Consider the following 25,711-nt stretch of genomic DNA (forward strand, 5'->3'; position numbering starts at 1 on the left):
AACCGTTCTTTCGTTTGTGAGCATGGACAGATTTTACCACCTTAAAATTTTAGAAATGTACGCACAGAGTTTGCTTAAATTGTCACAAACAATTCCAAAGTTGAAGTTATAGACCAGTATGCAGATCGTCTGGGATCAGGTTATTTCACTCAGTTTTCAGCCTATTATTTTAAATTAAGCACTAATGCAGAGCGGACACCTCTAGTGGCACCTTTACTTTGTACAAAAAAAAAATGCTTGAATAGTTTAATTCACATTCTTTGAAAAATTGCTTCATTGTTTAAACAATATCCCCTTAATTTCATTTTGATTGTAAAATATAATTTGACCTAAAATGAATGATTCAAACCAGATAAAGTCTATGATTAGAACATGATTTTTAAAAGCAAATCATAATTTCAGGATACGGTCACCAATAATTGTATGCCTTCAAACTTAGATTTGCTGTTCTCTGAGTATAGTAGAGACTAATTTGGACTTCACTGAGGTTATGCTTTGAATGAGCAATATTCAGTGTAAAAGAAAAACCAAGGGAACAGACTGATTATAACGTCACCTTGGATTTTAGAGGTATTTCTTCTCAGTGGTCAATCTTAGCTTCACTCAAAATGGACATGGAAGATAGTAATGAGAGCTACAAAGTTAGATCTTAGAATAAATGCCAGTTGAACCTGCGGTGCAAGAATACAAGATGCCATTTGCTTTTCCTGTTGCGGTGTGTTTTGTTTTTATTGTGCTAGAGCTAGATCCCAGGTCCCTGGGTATTCTAAGTAAGCATTCTCCCACTGGGCCGCACAGCCAGTCTGTCTTAGTTAGGGTTTCTGTTGCTATGCAAAACACCATGACCAAAAGCAAATTGGGGAGGAAAGGGATTGTTTCATTTATAAATCCAGGTAACCGTCCATCACTGGGGGAAGTCAGAACAGGAACTCAAACAGGGCAGGAACCTGGAGGCAGGAGCTGATGCAGAAGCCATGGAAGGGTGCTGTTACTAGCTAGCTCTTCTTGGCTTGCTCAGTCTGCTTTCTTGTAGCACCCAAGATTACCAACCCTAGGGTGGCACTACCCACCATGGGCTGGGCCCTTTCATATCAATCACTAATTAAGCTAATGCCTATAGGCCAGCTTGCCCAATCTGCAGGAGGCATTTTCTCACTGAAGTTTCTTCCTCTCAGATGACTACCTTGTGTCAAGGTGACAAAAAACGGGCAAGCATACAGTCCAAACATTTAGTTACTTTTAAAATATTTTCATTTTCATGTTAGTCACTCATCAAATTTTACAAGTTTTTCACATTAATTATGAGAAGAAAAGCAATTCACTTTCAGTCCCCAATGTATTTCTTCTCTAAAACACAAACTAGAGGGATTAGACATTAACAACCTATACTGTGAACCAATATTGCTTTAAGTTCTTTAATGTGTTAAATTTTACTTCCTCCAACAACCCTGTGAGATTGGTACCATTACTGCCATTCAGCGACAGATGAAATGGAATTGCTGCAAATGTAATTGGTTCAACTTTACTTTCCTAGAAGGGCTACAATATTGGCTTGATCCCAGGCAGAAAGACTCTGGGAAGCCCAGTTGATCATGAAGCTGTTGTGTCTTGTGTACGTCTGTACTGCATCTGTTTAGATAATGGAAGAGAATCATCAATAAACTGTTAACAGACTCTAGCTACCAACCATTTAATTGATGTATGACCTGTTTGTATCAGCAATCAATGAAGAATTTGCATTTTATTGCTTCCATTGTTTAAAGTTAGTGTGTGGGGCTGGAGGGATGACTCAGTGGGTAATAGGTCTTGCTGCTGCTATGCCAGAGGACCTGAGTTCAGCTCCTACCACCCATTAACAGCCTGCTAACTAACTTCAGGAAATCTGATATACTCTATGGGCCTCTGCAGGCACCCGCACACATGTGACATATACATAGGCTCATACCAGTAAAATAAAAATAAAAACAAATCTTAAAAAAACACTTTTAAAAAGTCAGAACATATAAAAGCATTTCTAGATGAGGCCATGATTTAAAGGTTTTTGCCAGTGGATTGCTAGGCTGTTTCTGTAGGAAGCATGTTAGTAAGTACATAGACACATTTGCATATTCTTTTTTCTCCCTTTAATTAAAAAACTCTCAAAAGGTATATTAGACATGAGGCTGTCTTGGAAGAAGCCAGTGGCTCTCAGTCTGGCCCAGGGGCTATAGTTTGACCACCCTGGGGCACACTTAGTGCAAAGCACACTCAGTGTAAAGACAAACAATGATTCTCCTTGCTGGCTTACCCTTTCAAATGGTCCACTCCTCCAGGAACTCGTTCGCAGATACACTCACAAGAAACATTTCACCAGCTCTCTGGGCAGCTTGTAGCCCAGTCATGTTGACACTTAAAACTGGCTGTCCCATGCTGTTGAAGATGAGATGCTGAGTGACTGATTAGCTCCTGAGCCAATAGGAGTGTGAGCACAAAAGCACAGAGTGAGAGTTGTAAGCCTGACATTTTAGAATGTTTCTTTCTATGATGATTTAAGGGCCAGGTTCCAAGGATCCTCTCTAAAATGCCTGTAGCTTTAACCACACCAGGGTGTCCTAGTTCACAAAGAAGCTTTTCTTCTTTGAGTTTTTTATTAACATATATTATTTGTAATGATAATAGATTTCATTATGACACCTTCACACATGAACATGATCTATTTTAACCTTTATTACTTTCTCTTGTCTCTATTAATCTCCTTTCTCTTCCCAAGCAACCCCTCCTACCGTGTGTGTGTGTGTGTGTGTGTGTGTGTGTGTGTGTGTGTGTGTGTGTGTAAATTTCATTAGGCTTGTCTATAGGACCATGAGTGAGAACTTATTATACCACTGATGAAAATGTATTTCTAGTCCTAGTTTTCTCAGCTGTTGCTGTGATAAACACCATGACCATGGGGAAGAAAGGGTTTATTCCATTTTTATACTTCTAGTGCACCATGAAGGGATATCAGTGCAGGAAGTGAAGGCAGGAACCCGGAGGCAGGAACTGAAGCAGGGGCCAGGAAGGAAAGTTGCTTACTGTCTTGCTCAGCCTGCTTTTCTATACTAACCAGGACCACTGCCCAGGGGTGGCACCACCCACAGCGTGCTGGGCCCTCCCACATCAATCACTTATCTGGAATATATACCATGGACATGATCATGGGCCATTCTGAGGGAGGCATTTTCTCAGTTGAAGGTCCCTCCTTCCAGATGACCGCGGCTTGTGTCAGGTTGACAAAACAACTCTCCAGCTCACGCCTCCAGCAGCTGTTATCTGTGTATAAATCCTCAAAGAGCGGTGCATTCCCATTAGCCCCTCCCACTTCCACGGCAGGGTGCTGATGGGTCTGATCTTGTGCAGATCTTAGCATTTACCTGCAGCCGCTGGGCCTTCAGGACTACAGCCGCCATGTCATGCTCAGAAGTTAGCCATGCATCCTTTCCATCCACCCAATTTCTTTGGTGCTTACACTCTTTCTGATTCTTCTGCTCTGCTCCCTGAGTCTTGGAGACAAGGTTATAGATGGGCTGTTTATGACTTGTCATTCCAAGTTATTTATTCTCTGTGCTTTGACAAGAGAGGAGTTTCTGTGGTCTCTGCTGACCACCGCAGAAAAGCTTCTCTGGCCAAAGCAGACAGTAGCACTATTCTGTGAGCATAAACATAGCTATTTAGGAGACAGTTTGACAGGCGCTTTGTGTTCATTTAGCAAAATAACAACACCAGCTTCCCCATTAGGGCCGATGACTGCCCCAAGCTGTAGGCTGTTGGCCAGGTTTTGTGCTACTGGATGTGAATTCTCTCCCATGGAGCAGTCATCAAGTCCAGCATGAAGGCAGTCAGCGACTCCCATAACAGACTGCCACTGTGGCACAAGTGGGGCTCATCTTGCCTGGCTGGAGTCCACAGCTGTGTGACTATTGATGCTAATTCTTCCCTGAAGCCTCCTTAGCACCTTCCAGCACAGTGAAAGCTAGCCAGCAGGGAGGAAGCTTCCAGACAAGTTCCAGCTTGCTTTTTCAATGTCCTGTGACTAAAGCATGTGTCACCTTTAGCAGTAGGGTCTTAGCGGCTTGTTCTTGTGGGCGACCAACAGCAGAAGCAATTGCCTGTATTCTTTTGAGGGCCTCTGGAGCCTCCTTGGTCAACAGCTCTTTGGAAGGTGCCCCGACTCTGATCTTACTCCTGCTTTGTTTTCCTTGAGTTCACAGATACATAGATATATACATACATTTTTTTCCTTGATTATTCTAGAATCTTCTTGCTATGCTGAAACAATTGACCTTAAAAATGGATTCTTCATCAATCCAGCAGAAAGTGGGGCTTTTAGTAGGTCAGATGAATTTTTATGTGTTTTTCTGAGCCTGTCAGGTAGAGATAATTGCTTGGGGGACTGGGAGAAGCCATTTATCCGGTGTCAGTGATGATCTGAGTGAGAGGACTATGTATATTAAAGAGAAACTTTGACAATGGAGCAGTTGGGTGATCTTGTCTTCCCTTGTTGAGAGTTTTCCTGTTTTACATGTGTAAGTGAACACATGTGTGGGAAGAGATTTTTATCTCATTCTTGACTTGTAGTTTCCTGACTGAATTTTCCTGAACTAAAATTATCATGCATTAAAAGAGAAGTGATTTTTTTCATAGGTATAAAGTCTGCTAATGCACCAGCTGGATGGGACTTACTCAATGAATATTTCTTTCTTAACAATTGCCTGTCTCTGGAGAATATAGTCTTATTGAAGAATATTCTCTTATTAATGTACTTTAAAATGATAATCTGACTTGATTATGTTCTTTTCTTCTTTCCAGAAAGTACCAGTATGCTCCATCTTCTTTCAAAGGGAAGTTTAAAACTGAAGTTAAGGAGGCAGAAGAAGCAATAAAAATGGGTATATGGGTTTCTCCATCCAGATCATTATGGTCATCCACTTAGCAAATGTGAATGAGCACTTATTCTCAGGAAAACACTGCTCTAGGCATTGTGGGTACTGTCACTGTCAGTCAGTGTAGCTCCCTTCTCTAGAACTTAAAGTGCACTCTATATCCCTGGTTTAATTATGATAGTATTTAGTACCCTTTTTGCAATTACCTGCCACCGTGTGTGTGTAGGTGTGTGTGTAGATCAGAGAACAACTTTCAGGAGTCATTTCTTTCCTTCTGTGATGCAGGTTCTGGAGATCCAACTCAGATTGTCTAGCTTGATGGTAGGCACCTTTATCGCCTAGCCATATCACTGAACTATAATTTGTATCTTAAGTATGACCCTGTACTAGATAGGGTTACTATTGCTATGATGAAACACCAAAAGCAACTTTGGGAAGAAAGGGTTTATTTCATCCACTTTTCCATATAACACTTCATCATTAAAAGCAGTGAGGGCAGGAACTCAAACAGGAGAAGAAACCTGGAGGCAGGAGCTGACACAGAGGCCATGGTGGGGAGCTGCTTATTGCTTTGCTTCCATGACTTGCTCAGCCTACTTTCATAGAGAACTCAGGACCACCAGGGTGGTACTGCTTACAATGGACTGGGTCCTCCCACATCAGCCACTAATTTAGAAGATGCTCTATAGGCTTTCCTGAAGCCAGATCTTCTGAAGGCATTTTCTCAGTTGAGCGTCCCTTGTCTCAGATAACTATAGCTTGTGCCTTGTTGACATAAAGCTAGCCAGTACAGTCCCTAGCATATTTTCAATTAATTGAGATGTTAGAAACTCCGGATGCCAGGATGCTGTGTTGGCTCATCTTAAAGGTGAAAATTGCCTCTTATTTGGGATATGCATTCACCCTTCCATTTGAACTTGGCTGGCCGGCCAGTGAGCTTTCTGGATCTGCTTGTCTCTACCCCACAGTGTTGGAGTTGTATAAACAGGCAGTCTTTCCTTGCTTCTGATGTTGGTGGTTGGGATTCAAACTCAGCTCCTGATGCTTGCCGAGCAGGCACTGTTACCCACAACAGCATCTTCCACCTGCCTCAGATAGAAGAGTTAAAATGAGTAAGATCTCTGAGAGGAACAGGTGGTTTCAGATTGCGGTCTCTGTGCCATCTGCGGGGGTCACGGCTACAAGCATAGAAAAGACATGCTTAGAAATGGCTTAGAAGAATCTCTCTGTGTTGTGACTGTGATGCCTCTGTTTCCAGCTGAACTCAGGTTTAAAGAACTGCAAGTCAAAGGAAGCCAGCCCAACAGAATTTCTTTGTCTTCCACCGAGGTACGACATGCAAAAAGTCATCCTCAGTGGCAAGGAATGCCACCTGCCTTTCTCCGTTGCCCCATTGTCCCTGATCACGTACTTTCTAAACTCAAATACAGACAAGCTGAAAAGATGAAGGCAGTTTCAGCACAGGGGAACAGATGAGGTGAGTGTAGAGAGAGGAGAGGAAACCCAGAGAGAAGGGGGAAGGGGTGAGGTGAGCAGAGATGATCAGAATCTGGGGTGAATTTGGAGCAGGGAGAAAGAGCTTTATTGCCGGTTTGTTCAAAATGAAAAGGAAAGCAGTACAAGAAAAAGAAAATAATGAAAAGATAGCAGAAAAATATCTAGCCTATGAAGCATCCTCAGAAATATCTACTCAAATTGTAGCTCTCCATGGACCAGATAAATGGGGAATGCAAGAAGGGGGCTAATAAGCAATCCTTCTTCCCAGTGCTAGGAATCATAGACCATAATTATGAATATTAATCACAATGCTTCCAGCTTACAAAGCTCTTTTCTTGTGAGTCGGTCTGCAGAGTTCATAAACAATCTCTGTAATCCATGTAATATGCCCACGAGTAAGGCACAATATAAAGAACTATAATTATTAATTATAGCATACTGCAGCTAACCAAAAAAAAAAAAAAAAAAAAAAAAAGGAAAGAATATCGCTGCAAGATACGCACTGCAAGTCGGCTTTTGCCAAAGCCACGGCATAATGCTTCCACTGTGGTGATGCATGAGGTACTGCAGCTGCTTGCGTTCATGCAGAGAGATGAGCAGGAATGCAGAGAGCAGTCACTGCCTTCTGCTTTCTCTGTCGCCTCTTCTACAGATTAAATAAATCAATCTGTGCAATGATTTGGCCTTAGCTCCACGAGTCAGGGCTCTGTCTAATAAAGTCTCCAGCTGATCTGTCACGCAGAAGGGATGAAGACAGAGACTGGTGTGTGTGGGTGTCCCAAAACAAAGCAAAATCATGGCTTTCTCAAGGTTCTTACATTCTTGCTTTCATTTTTAAGGAAAAAGTAGACCTATATTATTTATATTTATTTATTTATTTATTTATTTATATTTATCTACTTATTTATTTATTTGTAATTTAAGCCCCCCTCCTCCCCCCAAGAGCATCAGTGCCTTTGCCTTCTCTATATGAGAGCTGAGAGAAAGACTTTCTCAGGCCAGGGTCTTTTTTCTGTCTGTCCCTGTGCGGAGTGCTCTGCCTGGAAGAGTGTGCTGTCTTTGACCAGAGCTTTGTAGCCCTGAAGTGTCATGGTCACTTTAGTGCAGAGAAGACAGCAAAGCAGAATGACCCGAACTCTTGACCTCTTCTTCCATGCTTCCAAGCAGCTTTATTTGAAATTCTTTGCACTCTATCCCCACCCCACCCCTGTTTTTAACTTGAAAGGTAGTGAAAGTGGTGTTCTATCAGTGATGCAGCCACCAAAAGAGTGCCACCACCAAGAGATACCACTGGTCATCTGTGGCGAGTGAAGCTCTTTAAATGTCTGTCTGTCTGTTTGTTTGTTTTTCCGAGATAGGATTTCTTGGTGCAGCCCTGGCTGTCCTGAAACTAGCTCTGTAGACCAGGCTGCCTTCAAACTCACGGAGATCTGCCTGACTCTGCCTTCCAATTACAGGAATTAAAGGTGGCAATGTCTATGCTTTTTCAAAAAAAGGTTTAATTAGCATATGTTATACACGATAATGAGTCTCATTATAATATTTGCATACATGCATAGAATGCATTTTGATCACATTCACCCCCTTTGTCACCTACTGATCTCTTTCTCTTCCTGACTAGTCTCCAGAAAAACCTACTCTTATCTATGAGAACAGTAATAATGAACTCTTCCTTTGCAGCCTAAAGTAGAGAGAATGGAAACATGTTAGAGATAAGGATCGGGGGAGTAAGCCAGTGTATATCAGATTAAAAGAGAGACAGGCTGTCGGCTGGCTTTAGAGCACTCTAGAAGAAAAAAGCCTGAGGAACCTATAAAGGGAACATTTGGGAAGTGTTAGTCCAGAATTTGATAAGGAGGAGACATGTCAGGAGGGATACTAACAAAAGTTATTACTACTTTTTCTCCCTGAAATATGCCTAAGTGATCGCAAAATCTAGGATTCCTGTTCCCTCAGACAAAAGTCAGAGCCTAGATGCACTGAATACCTTACTCAGGTTTTCATGTAGTTTGTGTTAAAACCCATCGTCCAGATAGGGACTGAAATGAAGGCAGGGAGAACTCTTAGAATGTGTGCAAAGAAAAACAATAGACTTGGGCTCAGTGTGCATTCTGGAAACATTGGATTATAACCTATTAACTGTGTGTCTGCGGAGTTCCTATCATGTGAACTGCATTAGACAAACTGAGCAGCCACTGCTGCCCCGGAACCTTCAGGTAATAGGGTATCAGCTCAGTTTGCATCAATTCAGTGTCCTTATGTTTCTACTCAACTATATTCTCCTTCTCCAGGATGGATTGCAGAGAGCTCGGGAAGATGTGGAGGCAAAGCATAAGAATCTTCGAGAGAAACAGAGGTAAGGCTTCAGGCTTTCTGTGTGTGAGGACCTTCTCCAGGGCTGTGCCAAGTTCTTATTTCTAAGTGGGCAGATCTGGAGCTATTGTGACAATTCCTCTCTATTAGCATGGGATTATTATGATAGCAAATCTTAATGGGATGAAGCTTCCCCAACCAAGACACACGTTGTAAAACACGGATGAAGCTATTATTGACGGATACATTAGTGTCTATGTAATGTTGAAGACAAGCCAGAAACCCTCAAGAATTTGGCAGTGTAGACTTGATGAAGATGTCTGTTTGAAGACACCCAAGCAGGTAATCACATGACCGCTTCCCTGTCCTTGTCATCTTCCTTTACCCTAGAGCAGTGGTTCTCAGCCTTCCTCATGCTGTGACCCTTTAACACGGTTCCTCATGTGGTGATCCCCAACCATGAAATTATTGCCGTTGCTACTTCATAACTCTAATTTTGCTACTGTTAGGAATCATAATGTAAATATCTGAGTTTTCCTATGATCTTAGGCAACCCCTGTTAAAGGGTCATTCGATCCCCCCAAGTGGGTCGCGACCTGCAGGTTGAGAACCACTGTTTTAGAGAGCTTCATATTTAAGAAACAACACTTGAAGGAATGTATCACATATGTGTATTTAAAATAAAAATGGCAAGACTATCAAAAAAACCAACTATTGATATTTGGAAGTTTGACTTGTAGCATGTTAAACAAAAAGTTACTGCTACACAAACCAAGTCAGACTTTGAAAATGAAGAGCTTTGGGAAACTTCTTCATAGGTAACAGTGATTAGTTTTCAGCATCATTTTGATCATATAATTTATAACTTTAAATATAAGCTTAAAATGTTATTCATGCAGATGTCAAAAGTAAATGTAAGATGTTATGGATTTACCAAAATTATCTAAATTAAATTTCTATAGAAATTTCTATTGAAAACTAAGATTTCTAATCCTCAGAAACAAAAACTTTGTTAATAACTTGTTTCTAGTCATAATGAAATGTATTAAAATTAACCTGTACTGCCAATAATGACTGTTGCCTTGAATGGTTTTATTGGAGAGTACTAATTTTTAAAATAATTTTTAAATTTAGCATACTAAGTAATGACATTATGTCATGAAAATACTGTGTTTTCTCATTTTGTTCCGGAGAGGGTCTCACTATGTAGCCATGGCTGGCATAGAACTCACGATGTGGATTAGGCTGGCCTCAGACTCACAGGGATCCACTAGCCTCTGCTTCTCGAATGCTAGGATTAACGATGTGTACCACCACACCTGTGCTTTTTAACTCTAGACAATCAGCATGTCCCTTACCATGGGACAATGGTGTCATATGTTTTAATGCTCTGTCTTGGGACCCTTTGCACTGTCAGTATTCTAGTTTGTTTCAGAATTGGCATCTCATCATTAAGATTTTTGATGACAGCTTTGATGTGTATATTACCTTAGGTATAAATGCATTTAGCATTATGTAGTAGACTAACTCATGTCAGTAGGTCAACCTGTGAGAGCAGAGGAAAGATCCTATTTGTTGCCATTTGGGGCTGAGAAGGGAAGGTTTGTTATACCTCTAATCATTCCAAATTCATTTCTAAAATCCTCTCTTGGTCTCCACCATATCCCATGGCTAGGCAGACATTTTTCCATGTTGTTTGTGTGACACAGTATTCAAGTAGCTCTTGGTTGCCCAGTCACTGTGAATGTGAGCCAAGTCTGCTTCTTACATCCGGGTGTGTTCCACAGTTCCAGCAGCCTCCTTGTACCATGGCAGTCTATATCACATGCTGCTATTTCTCATTTTTTGTTTTAACACTTAATAGAAAAATCACAAAATATATAATGTAGAGGGATAATTTAAAAAAAAAATCAAGCAAACAAACAAAAACCAGTAGTCCTAGCTTATCTGTTGCCATGTAAATTCACTTTATTAGCTTTTACTTACTTTTTCAGTTTTGGCAAGTGTTAGAGAGAAAGCCAGAGAATACATTTTTGGCACAGTGCAGTCTCCATAGATTATTTGGGAATTTGAGAATACACTGCAAGTGGGAGACTCATACAGTGCCAGGAACTTTTTTTAAAGAACCAAGTTATCATTTTTCAGTAATACTGTTGTGATGACTGTTCTATGTTGTCAACTAGGCTACATCTGGAATTAACTAAAATGTAATTGGCTGGGTACACCTGTAAGGGAAATTTTCTTGATTAAATTACTTGAAATGGGAAGATCTACTTTTAATCCAGATCTTTTGAGGTGGAAAGAGCCACCTTTAGTCTGGGCCACACATTCTGCTGGATTCTGGAGAGAGCACGTTCCTCATTTGGGTGTGTTACTTCACCCCATCCACCAAGTGACTTGGAAAGCTGTTACCTCTGAGTGGGTCTTAGACTAAGAGAAGGTTCTTCAACACGTTCAGGATGCTTTGCAGGCTGTCCTACAACTTGGACCATACAATCCAGTCAACCCACAGTGGTACTTGAGGTGTCAGTGGCAGATAGGGATGATGTTTGGAATCTCTGGCAGGTGAATCCCAGAGGAGACCTTTGGGATTTTGTACTAAGGCTCTACCATCACCTGCAAATGCTATTCTCCTTTTGATGGTCAGCTTTTGGCCTGCTATTGGGTCTTAGTGGAAACTAAAAGTTTGGCAGGGACCACCAAGTTGCCATGTGACCAGAGCTGCCCATCATGAACTGGGTATTATCTGACCCACTGAGCCATAAAGTAGGACATGCACAGCAGTGCTGTGGATATCCCTCTGTATAAATAAACACTGATTGGCCAATTGCCAGACAGAAAGTATAGGTGGGACTAACAGAGAAGAGAATTGAGGAACAGTAATGGAAGGGAGAGATTGCCTGGAGCAGCCGCCAGGACAAGAAAGATGTAAGGTACCGATAAGCCACGAGCCATGTGACAAAGTATAGATTAATAAAAATGGGCTAAATATAAGAGTAAAATCTAGACAATGATAGGCCTGAGCTAATGGCCAAACAGTTTAAATAATGTAAGAGTCTGTGTGTTTATTTTATAAGTGGGCTCCGGGACTGGCGGGACTTGGCAGGAGCTGGAGAGATTATCCAGCTACACAGTAGCAATTGATAACCAAATGGAAATGGTATATATGTGATCTATCCAGAGCAGGTCCTGAAGGCACAAACGGGTTACATGACAAAATTGCCCAAATAGCTATGGTTTCTACTCCTGTTAGAGTACTGTATCCTCCCAAGCATGCAGCTGTTGCCTCATGGGGTGTGTCTTATGATCAATTGACTGAAGAAGAGAAGACTGGGTCCTGTTTGACTCCTGGTTCTACATGTTAATGCAGGTACCACCCAGAAGTAGACAGCTGGAGCATTATAGTCCCTTTCTGGGACAACCCCGAAAGACACTGGTGAAGGGAAATCTTCACAGTGGGCAGAATGTGGGACAGTCACATGGTCATAATTTTGTTCGGAAGCATAAATGGCCAGGTGTGCAACTGTTCACTGATTCACATGTTGCAGTCAATGGGTTAGCTGGATGAACAGGCACTTAATTGGAAAATTGGTGAGAGATATCTGGGAAAGATGTATGTGGATTGATCTCTGCAAATGAGTGAAGGGTGTGAAGATATTTGTGTCTCATTTAAATGCTCATTGAAAGGTGATGTCAGCCAAGGAGGAATTCAGTAATCATGTAGATACAATGACCTGTTCTGTGGTCTGTCAGCCTCTTTCCCTAGTGACCCTTCTCATTAACCAGTGGACCTATGAACCAACTGGCCATGGTGGCAGAGATGGAGGTTATATATTGGCTCAGCAGCATGGAGTTTCACTTACCAAGGCTGACCTTGCTACCGCTGCTGCTGAGTACCAGATCTGCCAACAGCAAAGACAAGCACTGAGCACCAGATATGGCACCATTCTCCGGGGTGACCAGACAGCAGTGTGGTAGCAGGTTGACATTGAAGCACTTCCTTCATGGGAAGTAGAAACTTACTCTGGTCGTGAATTTGCCTTTTCTGCACATAATGCTTCTGCCAAAATGACCATCTGTGAACTTACAGAATGCATTATTCATCATCATGGTATTCCACACAGTATGGCTTTTGACCAAGGAACTCACTTCATAGCCGGAGACATGCAACTGTGAGCTCACAATCATGGAATCTACCTGGTCTTACTGTGTTCCCCATCACCCTAAAACAGCTACCCTGATGGAAAGAGGGAATGGGCATTTGAACCACAGTTACAGTGCCAGTTAGGTGGTAACAGCATGAAAGGATGGGGCAGGGGTCTCCAGAAGGCTGTATATGCTTTGAATCAATGTTCAATATATGGGACAGTTTCTTCCATAGTCAGGATCCACAGGTCCAGGAATCAAGGGGTGGAAGGGAAATAGTTCCACTCACAGTGACCCACTAAGAAAATGTTTGCTTCCTGTTCCTGTGACCTTAAGTTCTGCTGGCCTAGATGTTTTGGTTCCAGAGAGGGGAGTACTTCTGCCTGGAGACACAGCAAACATTCCATTGAACTGGAAGATCAGACGCCCCCTGGGCACTTCGGGATTCTGGCACCCTTAAGCAAACAGGCTAAGACAGGATAACCGTGTGAGGAGGGGTGATTGATGCAGATTACCAAGGGGAAATTGGATTGCTTCTCTACAATGAAGGTACTCCTGTCTGGAGTGCAGGAGATCTTTTAGGGCATCTCTCGGTGCTACCATGTCCTATGGTTAATGTCAGTAGGAAACTACAACTTAACACATGCAGGATTATAAAGAGTATAGACCCATCAGGAAGGAAGATATGAATCAATCTTCCAGGAAAAGAGCCAAGACTTGATGAGCTGCTTGCTGAGGGTGGAGGAAATACAGAATGGATAGGAGAAGAAGGTAACTATCAGCCACATGACCAGTTGCAGAAATGAGGATCATAATTGGCATGGGTATTCCTTTTATATTTTGTTAAGAATACATTTGTGAAGACATTTGTGTTTTCTTTTCTCAATTTCTTTATCATGTAATGTATGACACCAGTTAAGATAATAACAATGGTTATCCTATTTAAGCTTTGAGATACTAAAATAATGTCCCTCAAGGGATATTGCCACCTATTCTAAAATTTATAATGAGATTGTGGTTGTACATGGGATAGTTATGTTAGGAATAATTATGATCTAGTTAAATATAATGCATTTGTGATTGTAGGTGGAATAGGTATATCATAATAGGTGTAATTATTCTGGTTATTGTTTGAATTTGGAAATTAAGCACGACATAAGGAGTTATGATTTGTGTCAAGTTGACAAGGGGTAGATTTGTGATAGCTTTTCTTAGTTGTCAATTTGATTATGTCCATAATTAACTAAAATCCAAAAAGCTGGGTAAACCTTTGAGGGAATTTTTCTTATTAAATCATTTGAATTTGAAAACCCACTTTTAATCCTGATGTTTTGAGGTGGGAAGATACACCTTTAATCCAGATCTTTTGGCATGGGAAGATCCACCTTTGATCTGGGCCACACCTTCTGCTGGTAGCCTATATAAAGAACATGGAAGGAGGAATCTCTGACTGCTTGCTCTTAACTCTTGTGGGCAAATCCATTCCTTCACTGGCATTACAGCCCATTTCTTTGGGATTCTGATGTATACTATAGACCAGCTGAGACATCCAACCTCATGGACTGAATAGCTACTGGATTCATGGACCTTCCGTTGGTAGACAGCCATTGCTGAACTAGCTGGGCCACAGTCTGTAATCAATTCTAATCCTTCTATAAATTCTATTCCTTCAGAGAACCCTGACTACAACAACTACCATACATGTGTCAGACCAGAGAACATAGAAATCTTTCTGGTCCTTTTAGATTTAAACGAGAAGACTTGTATTTGAATGAATGCTTGTGCTTGACCTGTGTAATAATTTTCATATACAGAATACTTGGCTATATGTAGATATCAGCTATATCCACCGGGTTTTGTAAAATATCCACTATGTTATAGGTCATTCTTTTGATATCTATCTTCTGAGTTTAATTACTAGATGCTTTTTATAAATGTCACATTTTGCCTTAATAAAGTACTTTTAATGTGCCTTTCTAAATACAATTCTAGGGCACTAAGGAAAGCAAGAACAATCTCCCTGTTCTTTGGAGTGCACATAGAAGACCAAAGGCAAGCTGGAATGTTCATTTACAGTAATAACCGGTTGATCAAAATGCACGAGAAGGTTGGTCCCCAGCTCAAAATGAAGTCCTTGTAAGTAAGCTTCTTTCTTGAGTCAAAGGCAGTGGAGGGAGGCCACAGGCCATTTCTGTCTGTGGCACTACATGAGTGATTCATCACAACACAAGCAAGTGTCCTCTTTGCCACTTGCCCTTCCTCTCATGCAAGAATTAATCTGCCTAATTTATAATATGAGGCTGTGTGCTGACTCTCAGAAGAAAATCACATTTTGGGAAAAATTCTGTTTCCAATGCATTTATTTAATGTCTTTCAATCCTTTATGTCATCTTTTCAGGTTTCTAATATTTTACTAATTAAAAAAAATGAACTAAAGAAATGTTAACAGAGGGGAAAAAAAACCTAAACTCTAATTTTGTAAGGAACAAACACTATTACAGAATTTGCAGCTCTTGTCAGTTACCTGCATGGATATATATTAGTAAACATCTCCAGTCTGCTTAGATTCTAGAATAATGGATTCTGGTGCTAAAGTATAATGAATTGGTTTGACAGTTATGTGGAATCTTACAAAGACATCATAGAGGAATGGAGAGATGATCCAGCTATTAAAGGCCAGTCTCACAACCAAAAAGACAAAAGACAGAGACATTGTAGAAAGGGACAGAGTCAGACAAGATGTCTAAGAGTGGTGGAATGAGTCGGGGGAGGAGGGGTGGGCTTTGGTCTTCTTGCTGCCTCATGCTCAGGGACCTAGCTCTTCATTCATTGCTCAGGCAAAAGCGGGTTGCTGCAGTATCATGTGCCTGGGTTGCAGTAAGCTCTGCAGTCAGAAAGGTCAAGGGCGACCATCTTTTACTGAGGAGCGTGAGTGCACTTTAAAACTGTGCCCCAACAGTGAGAACAATGTTTCTTTATTATTAGTTTTACGGTTAACATGCAGAGTGACCAGTTTCATCATGGCATCTTCATACACGTGTGTCATATTTTGTTTTCTCCCCCTCCCCCATGCCCTTCACCATGCTTTCTTTCTCTTCCAGCTGATACCCTTTCTGCCCTCCCACCACCCAGTGAGTCTGCCTTTCTACCTTCTTGTCACATGTATTCCAGCCCCTGATCTATTTCACGCTTTTCTTGAGCTCACTTCCTTCCCTCTCATGATCCTTTTTCTAGTTCTATGACCTGTAAATACATTCATAGGTGCACAACCATATATATAAATTTAAATTTAAAAAAATAGTGAATATAGGCTCTGTGTGTCATTCTGAGCATGATTTATTTCTTTTAGCATAATGGTTTCTGGTTGCATGAATTTTCCTTCCAATGTCTTACTTTCATTTTTTTTTTTGCCTTTTTTAAATTTGTTTTTTCTTTATTAAGAATTTTTTTATTCATTTTACATAACAACCACAAATCCCCCTCTCTTTCCTCCTCCTGTCCCCAGCCTTTCTCCCCAACCTACTCCCTATTCCCTCCTCCAAAAAGGTAAGGCCTCCAATGGGGAGTTTGCAGAGCCTGGTGCATTCAGTTGAGGGAGGTCCAAGCCCCTCCCTGCATCAAGGCTGTGTAAGGTGTCCCAGAAGAGGTAATGGGCTCCAAAAAGCCAGCTTATGCACCAGGAATGGATCCTGATTCTACTGTCAAGGGACCTCTTAAGCAGACCAAGCTATACAACTGTCTTGCTTATGCTAAGGGCCTAGTCCAGTCCCATGGAGGCTCCACAGCTGTTGGTCTACAGTTCGTGGGCTTCCCTGAGCTTGGTTTGGTTGTCTCTGTAGGTTTCCTCATGCTCATGATCTTGATGCCTCTTGCTCATGGAATCCCTCTTCTCTCTCTTTGATTGGACTTCTGGGGCTCTACCTGGTGCTTAGCTGTGGATTTCTACATCTGCTTCTATCAGCTACTGGATGAAGGCTCTATGATGATAGTTAGGGTATTCACCAATCTGATTACTGTGGCAATTCAGCTCAGGCACCCTCTCCACTATTGCTAGTAGTCTAAGCTGGGGTCATCCTTGGGGATTCCTAGGAACTTCCCTAGCACCAGGTTTCTCCCTGTCCCCATAATGTCTCCCTCTATCAAAGCATCTCTTCATTTCATATCTGGACCACATTTTCCTTATCCATTCATCTACTGGATGGTAGACAGCTAGGCTGACTCCATTTCCCGTTCTATTGACTAGGATAGTAGTAAACATGGATGCATAAGCATCACTGGGATATGCTGACAGAGACTTTTAGGTAGATGCCCAAGAATGAGAGAGCTGGGTCATGTGATGCTTCTGCTTTCAGGTTTATGAGGAACCTCTGTTCCAAATTCCATTATGACTACACAGGTTTGCATCTCTGCCAGCAGTGAATAAGTTGTCCTTCTTTATCTCAATGATGGCCATTCTGACTGGGGCGAGACAAAATCTCAAAGCAGTTTTAATTCCTATTTCCCTGATGGCTAATGATGGTGAACATCTTTTGAAATATGACTTGGTTATTTGACTTTATTCTTTTCAGAATTATCCTTTTTAGTTCATTCATTCATTCAATTATTGACAGTATGATTTGGTTTCATGGCATTTAATTTTTGCTGTTATGTGTCCTGGATATCAATTCCCTGTCTGATATGTAACTGGCAAATATTTCTTCTGCTATGTAGGTGATCTCATTATACTCTTGTGATTGTTGCTTTTCTGTGCAAAAGCTTTTTAATTTTATAATTCCATTTATAATCTTGGGGTTATTTTTCATGCTGTTGGAACCTTAGTCAGAAAAATATACTCCTGTGCTTATATTTTGAGGTGTTTTTCTCTGTTTTCCTCTAGCAGTTGTAAAGTTTCAGATCTTAAATTATGACCTTTGACCCATTTTTTTTAACTAATTTTGAGGCCAAGGTATGAGATATGGGTCTAGTTTCACTCTTCTGTGTGTGAAAATCCAATTTTCTGAGCACCAGTCTTTTCTACAACATGCGTTTTTGACATCTTTGCCATAAGCAGTGATTTGTGGGCTTGTTTCTGGGTTCTCCATTCTATTCTGTTGGTCCACAGGTCTGTTTTCTCTGGTAGAACCATGCTGTTTTTAAGTATGGCTCTATAGTACTTCAGTATTATGATCCTCTTTCTTTCATCCCCTAATGATTGTTTTAGTTTTAGGGGGAGATATTTATATTATGAATATATGAATTATATGAGTTTTATGATTTTTTTTCTAGTTTGGTGAGGAATGTTATTGGAATTTTGGTGGGGATCACATTGCATCTGTATATTTGGCAATATATCCATTTTCAAAATAATAATTATCCTTATCCATGAACATAGGAGATTTTCTCTAAGTTTCTTTCTTCAGTGTCTGAAAGCCTTCAGTGTAGAAGCCTTTTATTTCCTGGGTTAGGTTTATTCTAATATTTTTTTTTGATACTGTGAATGGGATACCTCCCCCATTCAGCATTTAAAAAAGCTATTAAGTCATTATTATGTATAATTAATATGTGCCAATAAAATACTAAAAGATAAAAAGATACAAACAAAAGCTACTGAATTTTTTTCTAGTGAACTTTGTATCTTAGACTATTGCTGGAGGGATTTCTGAGACCTAACAGTTTTCTGGTGGAATCTTTGGGGTCTTTGAAACATGGGATTGTGTGATCGGCGAGTAGGGATAGTTGAGTTCTTCTTTTTTTATTTGTATAATTATTTTTTTAAAACTCAACTTAGTTGGCTCTTTTGCTTAAACTCTTAGAGCATTTAGCTTAGCAATTGGTATTATTAAGCCTCCTGTCTTTAGATCTGACTATTGGCCTTGCCATGCTGTTCAGGCATGAGTACCAAAGCCCTTCCCTCAATTACCTAAGTAAATGGGCCCTCCTGTCACACCCACTTGTCACTTTTCACATAATTTAGCACCCACTTTATTTCCTTAGAGCCACTTATCACCATGTGAAATGGTCCTGCACATGTATCTACTTACTGACAGAGTTCTTCAGTGAATGAGCAGCAGGGACCTTGTCTTTCTTGCTCTTGTCTGAAAGTTCCTAGTTTCTGGAACAGGTTCAGGAGCTAACTTTGAATGACTGCGTGAATGGATACTTGGATAAATGAATAAAGGAAGGTTGTGTGCAAAAGGCAGAAAACTAAACAAGGTTGTCACAGCAGGCCTTCTGTGTGAGACGCATTTAACCTTCCAGAATGAGGAATGAAGGGAGACAGGGTAGAAGAAGAAAGTTGTGAAACACAAAGCTGGCAGGGGCGTCAGTTTGGGAAAGTGTGATGTGTGCTATGGCAGGAGCAGTGGGGGACCAACCTGTGGTGTTACCCGAAGTCTGGTGATGTCAAGAATCAAAAAATCCCAGGTGGATGTCTATCCTATGGCTCCAGAAAAGCAGAAAAGGGAACCAAGAAATTTTGCACATCAGGTTAACAATCAGATACCTGTCATCACCCTCTTGGCCTGTTAATAATGTTCCCTTACTAGAACTCAGTGAACACCCCAAGGGCTCCTATGATGATGAGATGTGTAGTCTGACAGATGAAATGAGGACAAAGAAAATGGTTCTCTCTGTCAAGTATCAGGCATAAGAGGACCAGGGAAGGTCATTGCAGGAAGACACTGGTGTTACTGGTGTTCTTGCTAAAAATTTGTTCCTTTTTTCCCAACCTGAACTCCCCATATAAGTAACAGGTTTGGAAAGAGTATTGCCAATGGATCAATGACATACTGAGGTGATACTGTAGGATATAACCATATTCACCAGAAATCACCATGGATAATGAAATCTCTTTAAGATAGCCTAATAACTTTGATATGGTCCACAGCAAAGCAATGGATTTATTTGTGGATAATTTGGGTGCAAGTGAGAAGTACATGTTTGCCTTTTCCTTTAGCCAGATTTTATGAAGTTGATATGTGTATTTACTTCCTCAGACTTGGAGCAGGTGTGATTGGAATTGTGAACATACCCTTGGAGATCATGGAACCATCCCATAATAAACAAGAATTCCTCAATGTCCAAGAGTACAGCCATCTACTAAAAGTCATGGGACAGTACTTGGTCCAGTACTGTAAGGACACCGGGATCAGTGAGTATTCCACGGTCATTGTAAGGGATACTTTGAGAGGGCTCAAACTTGTGAATTCAGCTGAAAAGATGATACTGATTTAAGCAACCAGTAACTCAAAGCTAGGAAAAAGGGATTCTGCTTTGCAAAGAGACTGGGGTTGTGGCTTAGTGATGAAACCCTTGTTTGACTATGAATTCCATCCTTGGCATTCCAAAATCCAAATAAGTAGCAGTGAAAAGGGAGTGAGTTTCATAATCTTCCCCAGAGTAATCATATGAAAAACAAAGCATCAGGTGGTCATCATGGCCTACACCTTTAGTCCCAGCACTAGGGAGGCAGAGGCAAGTGGATCTCTTTGAGATCTAGTCCAACCTGGTCTACAAAGGGAGTTGCTGGCCACCCATGGCTACATAGTGAGAACCCCCCCCCCCACATGCACACACACATACAGGTACACACACACATAAAATTAGACTAGAAATTACAAGAGGAGGGCAATCAGCAGTGTCATGTGGTAGCTTATCATGGCACCCAAGAGGTCAAGAACCCTCAGAGAGTTTCCTGAGGCTCCATTTTCTGGGAGCACATAATCCCACATGGACCTGAGAATTTCTTGCCACGTCATACCATGGAATAATACATGTCAACCTGTGTGAATACAGATAAGTAAAATGGCATTCCGAAAATCTAATACTTGCTGAGAATACTAATACTGCAAACATTTCAATTAAAAATGAATGTTTGGAAACTTAAAAGGTACACACGTTATCTGGAAAATTTCACCTGTATCATCTCACTTTCCAGAGATATTGCAACAGTGACTTGCTGTCCTATGTGTTAATTACACAAACACTTGTTAAGTTAGACAGAGCACTTCATTTATGAAAAGGAAACACATTAGCTGCTCTGAATCTGTTCAGTGATTGGCTAGAAGTATGTATACTACAAGGGTATCAAAAATAGTCTTCTACCTTCAGGCCAATTTAAGGAGTAATTATTGCTCTACTTGAAGCAGAGTGTTTTCTACTTTTTAGAGTATTTTCCTTTCTTGTGTACTCACTGTAATAGCACCTGAAAATTCCTCATCAGTGATATAGAGGGAAGAATGCAGGTTATAGGACCACAGAGCAACCTGGTGCTCTACCAAGGGTGTGCTTAGTGTCATAGTCTATCTACATTGTCTTCTATGGACCAGCAGCATCCATACCATATATATCTCCCCCTCAAAGACATATTTGAAGTTATTACTAGGCACAGAGATTACTACACTGATTAACAGGTTTTACTTAAAGCTGTAGAAAGCACAGAAAGACATAAATACAAATGTAATCATAGGCATAAATGGAGTGAAATAGAAGTCAAGCATGTGCTCCTTGGTTTTCAATGTTAACACCACACAGAAAGAAAGCAGTGAGCATTTGAAATTGTGGGGATCCTGTTCTCTTCCTAGCCTCTCAGGAATGCAGACCTTAGCCTCCTAGCCTTGTAATAAGGAGTGAAGTTCTCAGAAAGAGCTAGCATACATTGAGAGGTCATAGAGATATCTCCACCAGCATACTTTGGGTGTCCTGTTCCTGTTGTGTGTGGAGCTCCCTCCACACTTTGGCATGGTGTGTGTGGACTCTCAGCAGTCCTGTTCTCCCATCTTGGCTGTCACTTGCCATCTCTCCTCATCATTATTGTTATTCCCCGTCCCTATCCTGTCTGTCCCCACCCCCTAACTTTCCTTCAAAATTCTCTCAAGTAATGTAATATGGTTCAAAATAATTTATGTTTCTGTTTCTATCAATACTAGTTAGTAACATTGTTTTTCTAATTCTATAACTGCCTATGAATTAATTTAGGGATGGAGGATACTTTTATAAGAGAAAAAAAAGATACCTGGAAGGAAGACAGACCAGAAGCAGGGTGGCAAACATGGGCAGTGGTTCCTGTATTATACAGCCCTTCTCATTCCACTAAGAACTGGAATTCAGTCACCAAGGTCTGACCTGATAGTTTCAGTAACTGATGAGCAACTGACCTTCACTAGAATAGCAGAAGTCATATAATGCTGGACTAATACTCTTAGAGGCAGTACAACAGGGCACACGGTTTTAATGAAAAGTATTTGAGAGGGTTTTTTTCTTTGCCTTATAAATAAAAGATGCAATCTTTGTATTTGCTGTAAATCTGATCTGTTCCTATGGAAAATTGGGCCCTTGTAAAAATTTGAATCAGCAGAAAGAGAAATGCAGAGGGAATGAGTTTGTGTCATTTACCAAATCTGCATTTGCTTTTGGCACAGTGGATCCTGAGGACATCAGAAATAGTTTTCCTCAAGGCTGACCTCACCTCATTGTTGGTTACTGTTTCCTGAAGTCTTCTGTGTCCTAACAATGCTATTGCTATTCATCAGCTCTGAGGAGGAGGGAGAGAAGGAGATAGGGGTCATGGGGTGAGACATCAAATGACATTGGAGGTCGGATGGAACCTCTTATGCAGAACTGTGTTATTAACTCTCTCAAGTGGATCAGAAGGGAACTGAAGGCTAAAAAGTACAATCTATGATGCAATAAACATAATCTCTCCTGATAAAATTCGATACATTCTTAGTCAATAAAGAACCCAAAGATTGCTTCATCTACTGGCCTTCATCCCTACCACCTCACTGTTACTTAACCCTAAGACATGGCCTCCATAGAGGCAAACATGCTACTTCTTCAGGCTGCCTGGGAATCTCACTGTCATAGTATTTGTAAAGGTCTTCATCATTTCTCAGCTTTCTCATGTTTGTTCTCCTTTAATCTGCTATGGTAGGGGTGAGAAATCTAGAGCTGACCAATCAAACATAGTCTACTCTTGTCTAGTAACTTCTAATCTAGTTGCTGTGGTCTGAATATTGGGTCCACCCCACATTAATAAGTTGAAACCCTGACTCCCCAAGAGGATGGGATTGGGAGGAGGCCACTCTGGAAAGCGTTAGGGTCGTGAGAGCAGAGACCCCATGATGGAGATTAATATTATAAAAAAGGAGCAGAGTGTAGAGTGAGAAGGCACCATTCCTGGATTAGGAGTTGAGCCCATAGCTCCAAATCAGTCAACACATTGTTCTTGGACTTGGCAGCCTTCAGCACAGTGAGAAACAATTTTCCAATGCTTAGAAGTCACCCAGTCTACGCAACCCAAATGGACTAAGACAGAGGGCTAACCTGCTCTGACAAACAATTAGACACGGAGTTGTTGCCTAGTAGACATGAATGAGAAGGAAAGCCACAACTAGTGTCTGGCAAGCTCCAGTCTTTAGGCTAGGAAATGCTTCCCCGAGGAAGTGATTAATTCTGAAGGACAAATAAGAGTGGACAGGCTGAATTGACTCTCCTCACATGAGCCGTGGGGGATAGGCTTAAAGTCTCTCCACTTGTCAGCCATTAAGATCCTTGAAGGCAAGTCACATCTTTGTTTAGCCTTGTCTTATCTTTAACAACAGCTCCAAATTCATTGTCATTCTTTGTGTGGACAGAACTCAAGAGTTCTCTCATTCTGGTACTTATACTTTGAAGTATCACCTGGAAGAAAATGTTCTAGAGGAAGCATAGACAGCCTTGACTGAAATAGGATCATCTCTTTCTTTGAAGTAGTTTCTGTGTAGCTTGATAATGCATTAACTATTGGTAAACATGTTCGTGAACCTCAATGCATTTATTGCTAATTAAAAAATTTAACAAAAAATTGAATGTGAGTTCATATTGAACCAGACTTACCTATACTTTTATCTTTCTGGAAGTAAGCATTGTTAGTCCCTAGTGTACAATTGTACATTTACTCCCATTAAATTTTGTCACCCTTCTTGACCCCATTCATTTGAGTTGTCAGGGTTTTATCTGTTGCTGACTTACAGCTGGAGTATTAGCTTACAATATTTGTGTACAGTAAATGTTCTGTATGATTCCATTCAAATCCTTTTGCATAAGATGGAGAAAGACAAGCATTAATGCCTTGACTGATGGTCTCCATTAAGGTAGAAATGGATACGTGGGGCACTGGCTTCAGTTACAAATTTTCCTAATTAGGTTGTTGCCTAAATCATATCAATTTCCAAATTTCTGCTTAATTTTGAAAGTGAAGTTTAATATTCTTAGGGTGAATACTTTCTCAAAAGATAGATAATACTCACTACCTGGGTATAGCTGTCTGTTGTATGGCAAGATTTCATTTCCCTATTGATGTTATTTAGTTTCTAAGATGGTGGAACCTCACTACAAGGAAAATGGACTGCTACACCCTTCTAGGGACATGTGGAGTGAGGAGGCCTGTGTTACCAAAAAGGTGAAAACATGAGACAAGTTTAAGGTCTAAGCCAAGACACAATTCATATCTTTTGAATTTTACTTTATGAAGTTATGAGATTTATATATTTGTTTTGGCTTTATTCTATTACAAATATTGTATTTATGAATATCTTTAGTTTTTATTATACTGTTGTGGATTGAGTTGTGTCCTTCTGAAGTTCATATTTTGAAGCCTTACTCCTAGTACCTGAGGGTGTGACTGTTTTTTGAAGATAGCGCCTTTAAAGAAATACTTAGGTCAAGATGGAAGTGTTAGCATGGACTCAGTTCCAACAGGCCTTGAGTCTTTGTAAGAACAAACCGAGTCACACAAAGAGACTGCAGAGACAGACACAGTGAAGGAGACTGGGGGGGGGTATACCAGAAGGTGGTCATCATCAAGAAAGGCAGAGGCCACAGGGACATGGGCACACAAAAGCCATGGGACAACACATCAAGAACGTGGCCTTTTGCAAGTAAGGCTGGGTACCTCAGGAGGGAATGAGAACATGTGGTTGAGCCAGCCAGTCTGAGTTCCGGCTGCTAGGGGCGGCCGAGGAAAACAAGGAGAATTTAGAATTGGAGTAAGGATGATCACACAGAAGCCCCAGAAACCTCCCATTTAGCCTTGACAATGATCAGCCGGTGGGGAAATTGATTTCAACTCTACTTTCATCTCTTCCACCACTTGGACTGTGAAAGGCAGAATTCAGAAAATTCCGTGATTATAGCCGTGAGCATCTAAGCACGTATTTCTAAAAGTGAGTGCCTTTAAAACCACAGTGCAAACACTGTACCCCGATTTGTCAGTACTTCCACAGGATGACAAAATGTCTAACATCCTATTCATATTTAGAAATTATGTCAGATCTTAATGTAATCCTCAGGACTCATCCCTCTTTGACACCTGTTTCTTCCCCTTTATTTATCCTTGAAGGTTTTTCTTTTTCATGTAGAACTGGTTTCATTGTCTTGTGGTTTCCACAGAGTATAGAATTTGCTCACTGCATTTCTGTTTGATACACTTTTCTATTCTGGTTTTGCTTTGTTTTTGTAAAGTGGCACAGAAGCCCAATCATATGTGATTTAGATGTGTTTTATCTTGTTAAGAGGGTTCTTCTTGTGGCTCAGGCAGAACAGTACCCTAGAACAAAGCCCTGGTTTCAGTCCTGTGCCTTGCATAAACCAGGTATGATGGCTCACACCTGTAATTCTTGCACTTAGAAAGTAAGGGCAAGAAAATCAGGAAGTTCAAGGTCATTTTCAGCCAACCTGGCATACATTAGACCCTGTCTTCTATTGAGAGGCATGAATGTATACTTATTCCTCTTTTAAAGATACTAGTAGTAGATGATTAATCTCAAATCACATAGAATTCCAAGCATTATACATTCTAATTCTAGCATATTTTATATTTTATTATCTCTAATAAT

At 40.8% G+C, this 25,711-nt stretch overlaps 1 protein-coding gene across 1 annotated transcript in view; it reads left to right on the forward strand.

The window, feature by feature from the left end:
- The window catches only part of Morc1 (MORC family CW-type zinc finger 1), a 167,269-nt gene that overhangs the window by 51,328 nt on the left and 90,230 nt on the right, over nt 1-25,711 (forward strand). Inside the window, exons 10-14 of the mRNA XM_042259390.2 lie at nt 4,828-4,907; nt 6,160-6,230; nt 8,690-8,754; nt 14,850-14,993; nt 19,832-19,986. Of these exons, the coding sequence (XP_042115324.1) occupies nt 4,828-4,907; nt 6,160-6,230; nt 8,690-8,754; nt 14,850-14,993; nt 19,832-19,986 (515 nt within the window). The remainder of the gene's footprint in view (nt 1-4,827; nt 4,908-6,159; nt 6,231-8,689; nt 8,755-14,849; nt 14,994-19,831; nt 19,987-25,711) is intronic.

This window comes from Peromyscus maniculatus, chromosome 12, assembly GCF_049852395.1.
Source record: "Peromyscus maniculatus bairdii isolate BWxNUB_F1_BW_parent chromosome 12, HU_Pman_BW_mat_3.1, whole genome shotgun sequence".
In the NCBI taxonomy this organism is placed as follows: Eukaryota; Metazoa; Chordata; class Mammalia; order Rodentia; family Cricetidae; genus Peromyscus; species Peromyscus maniculatus.